This window comes from Cibotium barometz, chromosome 2 (genome assembly GCF_041138505.1).
Source record: "Cibotium barometz isolate CiBa-2024 chromosome 2, ASM4113850v1, whole genome shotgun sequence".
Lineage (NCBI taxonomy): Eukaryota > Viridiplantae > Streptophyta > Polypodiopsida > Cyatheales > Cibotiaceae > Cibotium > Cibotium barometz.
This window is the reverse complement of record NC_141047.1, coordinates 59,756,327-59,765,798: the sequence shown is the minus strand read 5'-3', so window position 1 is coordinate 59,765,798 and position 9,472 is coordinate 59,756,327. Positions and strand designations below refer to the sequence as shown.

At 41.2% G+C, this 9,472-nt stretch overlaps 1 protein-coding gene across 1 annotated transcript; it reads right to left on the bottom strand.

Moving 5' to 3' along the window:
* Window positions 1-1,244: 1,244 nt before the first annotated feature.
* Window positions 1,245-3,170, bottom strand: LOC147641284 (large ribosomal subunit protein eL27-like). Its single transcript, XM_086820057.1, has 4 exons — window positions 2,934-3,170; window positions 2,039-2,133; window positions 1,754-1,835; window positions 1,245-1,482 (listed from the first exon to the last, which is right to left on the bottom strand). Exons 1-4 carry the CDS (start codon window positions 3,087-3,089, stop codon window positions 1,408-1,410), a joined length of 408 nt encoding a protein of 135 aa, XP_086676183.1. The 5' UTR covers window positions 3,090-3,170; the 3' UTR covers window positions 1,245-1,407.
* Between the last annotated feature and the right edge of the window lie 6,302 nt (window positions 3,171-9,472).

Sequence of the window (9,472 nt, the reverse complement as noted above, 5' to 3'; positions counted from 1 at the left end):
AGATTTTAGGTTTCCTTGCATTACACATTGGAGGTCACAAGGCATTGCACGTATTGGAGGCTACGAGACATTCAGTCTCTCTCAAAGGAAGTAAATAAAGGCTATGTTGCAAAACTTGTGCTTCTAAACTAGCTTCTATCCTTGTGGAAACCAACATCAACTTGAGATTAATGAACACAAGCAAGTACTATAACATACTCTTTATAAGCAACTTGTTGGGTCGCTTATTTAGTTGATACCAAGGTCAAGAAGTCCCTATAAATTAACATTTACTGTATGTATACTGCAATTATTTCGTGGTCGAGTTAAAAACCATACCAATCGTTTCACTTGGCTTTTATGAGGGTGAGTATAACACCTTCCCTAAAAGCTCTAAAAGACCCTTACGTGACTAAAGGTTTATTTATAGTGCAGGTTGGATACATGCCCTTTTTTGTGACAATCAAAGTTCACAGCATTTTGCCCATAATCCAGTTCATCATAAGGCAAATCATAGACTCATCATTTATACCTTAAAATAGAGGTTCCTTTGAGGTTGATTGACTACTACTTATAGCTTATACTCAACAGATATTGCACAGCTAAGATCTAGAGATGAAAGGAAAATTCAGCATCTGCGTTGTTGGAATACGAAGAATGTTCACCCAGATTCCCATGTTCCTATCGAGCTGTGTAGCCTGCCTCAATTAGCAAGCTTCTACAGTTTACCTCGATTGGCAAGCTTCTGCACCACTACAGCTAATCACTGGATGAAGTTGGATATCTTCTACAAGGTGGTCTACACATTACGACACAGGTTGACTTCAGTAAGTTTCTACATAGGTGCAGTGCCATACCTTGTTAGAGAGACTAGGTTCTATGAAAAAAGCTTGGCCTGTTAGCTCAATAGGTGCAGAGGTAAAGTACAAAGACCTTAAAAAGGCATGTTTGAACATGTCTTTAGACATTGATTAGTGGACTAACCTTAGATTAATCTACTATTTTCCCACTAAGTTCATTTAATCATTGTGATGGATTATTCTCATATGTACTCACTACACGTTTGTGGTTTCCAAGTTTGTTATGCCTAGTTATTATTTTTCATTGTCTATACTATTGTCACATAACAATCTTCTACTTCTGGCACATATATGTACATAATACCTATCTACTTAATTTTACCTCATCGAAACACAAAACTCAAGGACCCACTCAAGGTTTTGTAAACAAATCCGTTGCAAATAGTTGCAAATACCCACCCCGTGTGCTCAAAACTAAACCATTACGACGATTAATAAGCACAATAGAGTCCAGTGTCTTGAAAGGACTTCGCAGCTCACATAATACAACCAAAACTTCAGCATCAATATTTAATAACCTCTGCAACCAGTACATCATCTCAGTGTAGTGTCTGCAACCAAAACTGGCCTAAAAGCGCAACTTTGAGAAAAACCACCTGTTCTTCCCAGTTTTAAACCTTTCCTCAAAAATAGCTTTGGTCTCCTGCAGTGACAAACAGACAAGCCAAAATTATATACAACATACAGACCCAATTCTCAAATAACGTGTACTGATGAAAAAGGTGCTTCAGTAAGCCTCGTTATCACAGGTACCCGCATTCTCATAAAAGCAAATAAATCACTCTTCAGTGCTTCTAAAACGTCCAGAAAACCCCAGATCCACCAAGATGCAAAATCTATACCAAGTAGGGCCAAACAGCCATGAAATGATGTGCAGCTAGGGATGTAAAGAATGTGTAAGAAACCTACTTTACCTTTCTTGTCTCTACCCTCTTTGTTTTGGAGTCGAGCTTCTCTAGATTGACAACATTCTTAAGATCCACATCTAGAGTGTACCTGCCAGGAGAGAGACAGCACGACTGGTCAGCTAAATACAAGATTCCATGTGCCAAAAGAATTTGTGATCCATAGTGAAGAGACTTGGAAGGCGGTAGCTCTGCACTTGACAGCAGCCACCAAAATGATGCGAGATATACCTTTGCCAAAAAGCCACCATTGGCAAGTGAAACTGACAACATATACCCAAAACAGTGGAGTACCTGGTTGGCATCATGTGGTTGTAGTTGACTACTTTGATAAAGGGCTTCAAGCGGGAGCGCTTTGCAATCTTCTTCTGTGAGGCCTTCTTGATGACCTGGTTGAAAGAGAGTCAATTAACCAATCATTGGACTCTCACAGACTGCACAGAAAAACAGCTTCAAGAGACTATACCTAGATGAATCCAGGAACATGCCCAAATTCACCTTATAAAAATGTGCAATTTATAACCTCATGGTAGTCATCCACAAGACAATAAACCATCAACTCCATCATGCATAGCATGGACTGGATACTACGACATCCCCACTAACGTCATCAGTGCCCAATAGTGGGTGTAGAACTTGGTATCAATCTTCACAGACTGCACAGATAAACAGCTTCAAGACTGCGGAGAAATGCCTTTTCGAGTATGTTCTTAAAAACATAAGAGCCCAAAAGGTAATCAAGATTCATGACAACAATCTCTGATTCTAAGAGTCACAAAGTAAGAGAGCTCCCAATGTTCAATGATGATCAATGGGGTCTCAAACCGGAGATGGCCAATAAAGCACACACATAAAAAAGACAGGATGAGAAATGGCCACTGCATAATCAAACCAATCATCCATCCTGGCGAATGGTTAGTGGAGCTCAGAGACATTAAAGCAGGATTATTTCTGCATCAGAAAATGCCCAAGAACTACACTTCAGAAAATGGATTGCCTGGGCTACGGCCCCCCACTTCCTAATCTCCCCTACTCCATTTACTACCTCGAAGAAACTTTAAGAATCAATCTACGAGAGAAAATGGCCATATCACTGAAATGTCGCACGACAAAGTTCACGACTAAAAGCCGGCGAAAGGAATAAATAGAAAAACAGCAGCAACCAGTAAAGAAAAAAAGTAGAAGGAACCTTTCTAGGGTATCTGTCGATGCCGGCGACGAGGGCGCAGCCGTAGGGGCGGGTCTGCGTGCCATCGTCGAAGTTCTTGACGATCACCGCCTTCCGGCCTGCGAATCGGCCCTGCACCAACACCACCACCTTGTTGGGCTTCAGAAATTTTACCATCCTGCCGCCTGGCTCTGGCGGAAACCGGACACTGTCGCACAGCGTAAACCCTAGCACTAGAGCGATGTTGCTATCATACGAGCCCTATTTCATGCAATTCAAGTCCGTGCCCTTGAGTTGTTCACACCTTCCCTCTTGGCCGCCGCCCAATGTGCATGAGTGGGTGCATCTTCTTGTTTATGTCTGGCCTAAATGCAGGACTTTGTGTGGATATCGGTTATGGGTTTGGTCCAAGGGAATGGTGGTCTTCAATCTTGGAATCCAACTCTATATTTTTTTGTACTTTCTTGTTGTTGCACACAATGGACTTGCTTTTTTATTATTATTAAAAGGCAATTAATTTTGATAATTTGACATTTATGAGTGGCATCTAAGGGTAATAATACTAAGCAATGTGCTGTACACAGTAAAAGTCTTGCTAAGATGGTAAACCACTATGTGCACGACTATGTATCATGTACATTGTACATTGTAGACTACGGATCAATAGGCTTCCATCATGTGGGCACTCCTGTCAATATGCTTCCAGCATGTGGGCACTATCAATATGCTTCCAGCATGTGGGCACTCCTGTCTCAATAGGCTGCCACCATGTGGACACTCATGAGTCAATGTGTAGGCCAGCCCCCATTAGCATACTTACATAGTCACATCAAGTTCTTATCATCCATATTGAAGAAATATTTTTTCTACAAGTTCCTTCTTGCAAGCATATTATGTGTGTACTCTCTTTGAGTTTATTCTCTATGTGAGAGAATGTGTTGATTTTTTGAGGGGCAAGAAGGAGGCCATTTTGGCATTCATATAGGTTCGTTCAGTATGTGAAACTGTGAAACACAACTGTTTGAATCTTGCTTTGCTTTATGTAAAGACTCAGTTGTGTTTAATGTTTTTGAGTGTTTGGATTTTGTATGTGGGAATTGGGAAGGTTGAAGCTGCTAAGTGTCCTCATAAAGTTGTCAGTGCACCAAGTGCCCCAACTCCATCCCCGAATCCAATCCCTGAACATAGTGCCAAATCCTAATGTCATTCCATACAGAGGCGCATGTTACAAATGTGGATTTGAACATGCCTTCAAGGATTGTCCCACCAAAGTGGTAGGAGAGTCATCCATTGAATGAAACAAGCCCAAGATTTTGTAAGGAAGGTGCAAGAAGCTAAGCTAGAGCCAGTACTTAAGCAAGTGGTTGAATATAAATTGAGTACATCCCTGACCCCATTCTAGAGCCAATCATAGAACTAATGAGGGAACCTCAGTGCCTACCAAAGGCCTTGACCAAAGTTGTAACCATTCTTAAGAGGTCGCAAAAAGATCCAATTTTGGACCCTCTATCTCTGGAACCAAGCCGACCACATTCTACGTTGCTATTTGACTAGATTATACATTGTTATTTGACTAGATTATACATTGTTAGATGCAGTGAAGCAGGACTCAGTGGGAGGTGAAAGTTGGCCTTCTATGGGTCATCATAGTCACCAATAATATTTTCTTTGATGTGAAAAGTGAATTAATTTTGACCCCATCAAAGGCACCACCTCTTAGGAAAGGATCAATGCATCCCATACACACATTACTAGGTCCAAGCCCATCTCACGGAGTGAGTATAAGCTAAGTGAGCACAAATATTACACAAGGAATATAGCAAGCCTCATAACCTTCTTATACTCTGAAATTTGAGTCTCGATAAGTTCTCTTTTACAAGGAAAGTCTCAACTTTGGAGAGACTTATCCAACTAGATGAACGGGAATTTAAGAGCCCATGTAACTATGAACCTCAATGTTAAGAGGAGGGGCTGTGCCACATTGAGCACTCTCCTTCTATACCCAAGATAAAAGAATAGCCAAAAGTACCCATGAACAAGCTAGGACACTACGTTGAAAGCAATGAAACGAATGTCGTATTACTATGTCATTTATAAAGGAAAGATGGCCTCCACCATCTTAGATGGTGGTGCTAGTGTCAACATAATCACCAAGGATTGGGAGGCATGTACCCACCACTCATAGAGAACAAGTCTCATGGTCAAGCTTGCCAATGGGAACATAACTAAACCTTTGGGCATCCTTCAGGATGCAAAGATTAACACCTTCGGACTAAGCTTCCACATTCGTGGTAATGGATTTTTAGAGAAGAGGGTCATACACCATAATCCTCGTAAGGCCTTACGTGAGGTTGGTTCAAGATTTAGAAACTAATCACATTCACATACACAAGGGTAACAAGTCCTTTAAAAAAAACTTGATAACATGGAGGCATTCTTGCCACTGAGTCTAACACAATCACTCCTCGAACTACTTCAGTCTCATTAAGATTTATAGAGAATGCAACACAAAGGCTCACACCACATCGATTGATATCTATGGATCTTGTAACAAGATGTTGATGGTGAGGATGAAGAACCAAGAATATGAGCCCCTCCAAGAGCCTACCCACTCTGGGGATTGGATCACATTTTGGCAATTCATGGACACTCTTCCACAAAAGCTTAGGACAAGGTTTGCACGTGATTAAACATTGCCAAAATCACATCTTTGTTTGTGCTCGGACAACATATTTGAAACAGAACCAGTAGTGGAGCTAGACAACCTTGAGCTCAAGTTCTCCTAGAAAGACCAACTAGCTATGTGGACTACATTGTTATAACACCGATGCTAGTCACAACATTTTGTGTTGGGAGATGTGGACCTCATTAGGCCACCCACGTTTTCAAAGCCATTACCCACAGTAAATAATTCTCAATCCATGACCATTGGCGGATGTTTTGATGTCGAGTTTCTTATTATATCTAAACCTGCATCGTGTAAGTTTTATATAACATCGATAGGTACATTGAAAGAGAGTATCATCCTCGAGAGGGGATGGATTGGCCATAGATTGCATCTTTAGTTGGCAAGCAAGGATCACAATGCTTGATCTCCCTTTCAAAATGGTTATGTACCCTAAGTGGATGAGGGCACCTTGAGCCTATCAACATTCCATGCATCATCCTCCACTTACGAGCCACCACCTCAGGTAACCTTTAACACTACATAACACTCTCACCTCATCGTACCAGCCACACCCCTAGTGGATGAGGACACCCTGAACCTATCAACATTCCAAGCCTCATCCTCCACTTACGAGCCATCACCTCAGGTAACCTTTAACACTACATAACACTCTCACCTCACCACACCAACCACATCCCTTCAAACCATTATGGAGACCCTAAACCTTATTGGGCGAAGATGAAGACCACCCTCAAACCATTATGGAGACCCTAAACCTTATCGGGCGAAGATGAAGTGTTGAGAAATGCAATGTGTGAGGGTGCAACATGAGTAGAGCAAGGGGAGGAGCATGCACATTAGAAAAGGATAGACTAAAGGTAGATTTGCAAAGGTTGATTTGTTTGGCCATTTGTACAAGGTGAAGTCAAAGGTCAAAAAGGCAGCACATGAAAAGTGCAAGGAGGCACATGTAGTGTGAACATTCATGGACACATGGTTGGCACTAGGGTGCACACAAAGCATGGATTGAAGCCTTTCCCAAGGCTATAAATATGGGTGTATGAACCTTGATTATTGCAATGAGATTATGGTATTGTTAGTCTTAAACCTTGGTTTTATTGATTAGCATTAAGATTGATCACTTCTACTATTGCTATCTCTCTACAATGAAGGCCATCATCATCTTCAATCCACCTTATCCATGTGATATTTCAACATGGTATCAGAGCCTATTGAGCTAGCTAGCAAGGCATGAGATAGATTTACATTGGTAGATTTGCTTCATCTTACAAATTAGGCTAGTTTATATTATAATTCGTAAATCTAAGTGAGAGACAGAGAGGTTATCCTACAGCAACATGTCTGCAATCATTGGAGACCAAATCTCAGAATTAGGCAGGTATTTGGGAGGGCTGCAGCACATAAGCTTGGGAAACTCAGCGCATAAGCGCTAGCCATTGTGCACAAGTCAAAGACCAAAAAAGCAATGTAACACAAGCACATAAAAGCACATAGCCCAGCAGCATAGTGAAGGGGAGGCCATGGAGAGGTGCCGGCACCAGCAACATCAACCAAGACAAAACCACGCAGCCAATAGCATAACAAAGGGGAAGCATCGAAGAAGTGCCGGCCTACAGAGGAGAGCGACCCAACAGAGTAGCATGAACTCAAAGAGCTTTGCCTCTGTGTGAAGCAAGTGTGAGCAGCACTTGTGGACAAGAAAGAAGATTTCCTTTTTTGTGTGGTGGATGATCCTTTTTTTTAAAGGATAAGATTTTTAAAGTTCATACCTTAGGGTAAAAAGGCTTCCATAAGAAGGTGTTCACTGGGGGGGGGGGAGGCAAGTTTATATGCTTTATTATTAAGTGCTTCCGTACTTTAAATGTAATTTACTTGATTTTATTTTTTCATGAAAAATCACTTGCACTAATCATCATCATTCAAGGCTCTGACCTTGAGTAGTACTCAAGTGTTAAGACCTTCTCAAAACAAAAATGACTACTTCATTTGTGCTTGAAAGATTCAAAGGGGAGTCCTTCCACATATGGCAAGCTAAAATATTAAAAAAATTTAATGAAGAATGGGCTATGGGGAATTGTAAATGGAAGGGAAAAATGTTCGGAGGAATAAGGGGATGAAAAGAACAAATGGTTAAGAGACGGAATGAAAAAGGATTAGCCATCATTGCATTAGGATTGGGAGATGGATTTATCCATCACATTGCACCACAAGATACATCTAAGGGTGCTTGGGATGAGCTAGAGAAATTATTTGGGACAAAGAAACATAATTAAAAAATAAGCTTAAAAATACAATTCTTTAGCTTGGACATTAAATACAGTGAATAACTTTCAGCACACCTTAACAAAATGAAGAGGATAACACAACAATTGGCTGGCATTAGGGCACTAATAAAAGAAGAGGATTCCATAGCCATATTGTTGAAAAGAATGACACTTGAGGAGTATGGGCCCTTGGTGGCTACCTTGAAGAACCTCCTAGATCCAAGCAGCACTCATAGAAGAAGAGAAATGGATTCAAGGGAAGACAGTTCAAGCTACATTGAGTGAGGAGAAAGCACTCTTCTCCAGAGGACCAACGAAGGACCAAGGACAAAGATAACCTGCCATCATTGTGGCAAAATTGGTCACATAGCAAAGGATTGTTGGCATAAAAAGAGAGCCAAAGAAGCTAATGTAATGTCAAAGAAGGAAGACAGTGATGAGGCCTTGTAGGATGGAGGCAACATAGATCACCTCTTCTAGATGATATGAGGAGCATGGCTCCTAACCCCTGGTTGTAACCCCACTCTCCTGATGTGTAAAGTGTCAAGACAAAGCCAACATTGTAGCTCATAGAGAAACCTAGACAGACCGCTTCAACCATATGAGCACGGAGCTCATGTCAGGTTAATACATGTTCGGTGTTAGACCCTCACATTGAGGGGAGGTGCTAAGAAATGCAATGTGTGAGGGTGCAACATGAGTAGAGCAAGGGGAGGAGCATGCACATTAGAAAAGGATAGACTAAGGGTACATTGGCAAAGGTTGATTTGTTTGGTCATTTGTAAAAGGTGAAGTCAAAGGTCAAAAAGATAGCACATGGATAGTGCAAGGAGGCACATGTACTGTGAGCATTTATGGACACATGTTTGGCACTAGGGTGCACACAAACCATGGATTGGAGCCCTTCCCAAGGCTATAAATATGGGTGTATGAACCTTGATTATTGTAATGAGATTATGGTATTATGAGTCTTAAACCCTAGTTATTGATTAGCATTAAGATTAATGAGATTATTGATTATTGTAATGAGATTATGGTATTATGAGTCTTAAACCCTAGTTATTGATTAGCATTAAGATTAATCACTTCTACTATTGCTATCTCTCTACAATGAAATGCACATTTACTCACTCACATGCACACATGTGCACTCATTCACACATGCATATACACACACTCTTACATCATTATCCATTCATTTTCACTTGCACGTGCACATCCATTTGCACGTGCACACACTCCACATTCACACTTGCACTTGTGCACACATATGCCCCCGCACATATGCACATTTCACATAGGCGTGCCCTTTACACTTCCATCCCCACATGCACCCACCTTCGTGCATGCAACACCCACACACCCATTTGCATGTGCACCCACCTTTGCACATGTACTCACATTTTCATTTTCACATCATTCCATGCACATCTACGTATGCACACATACATTTACACATCACATGTGTGCACACCTTTGCACATGCACATCTACGTATGCACACATACATTTACACATCACATGTGTGCACACCTTTGCACATGCACGTGTACATGTCCTTGCATCTACATGTGCACCCCACACTTGCACCTTTTATGTGCCCACAC

What these genes read in the sequence shown, in the direction of transcription:
- LOC147641284 (XM_086820057.1), bottom strand. Translation starts at nt 3,089, where the DNA reads ATGGTAAAATTTCTGAAGCCCAACAAGGTGGTGGTGTTGGTGCAGGGC. An exon ending in TCGACAGATACCCTAGAAAG is followed by an intron (nt 2,134 to 2,933) that starts GTTCCTTCTACT and finishes TCTTTCAACCAG; the next exon opens with GTCATCAAGAAGGCCTCACA. An exon ending in AACCACATGATGCCAACCAG is followed by an intron (nt 1,836 to 2,038) that starts GTACTCCACTGT and finishes CTCTCCTGGCAG; the next exon opens with GTACACTCTAGATGTGGATC.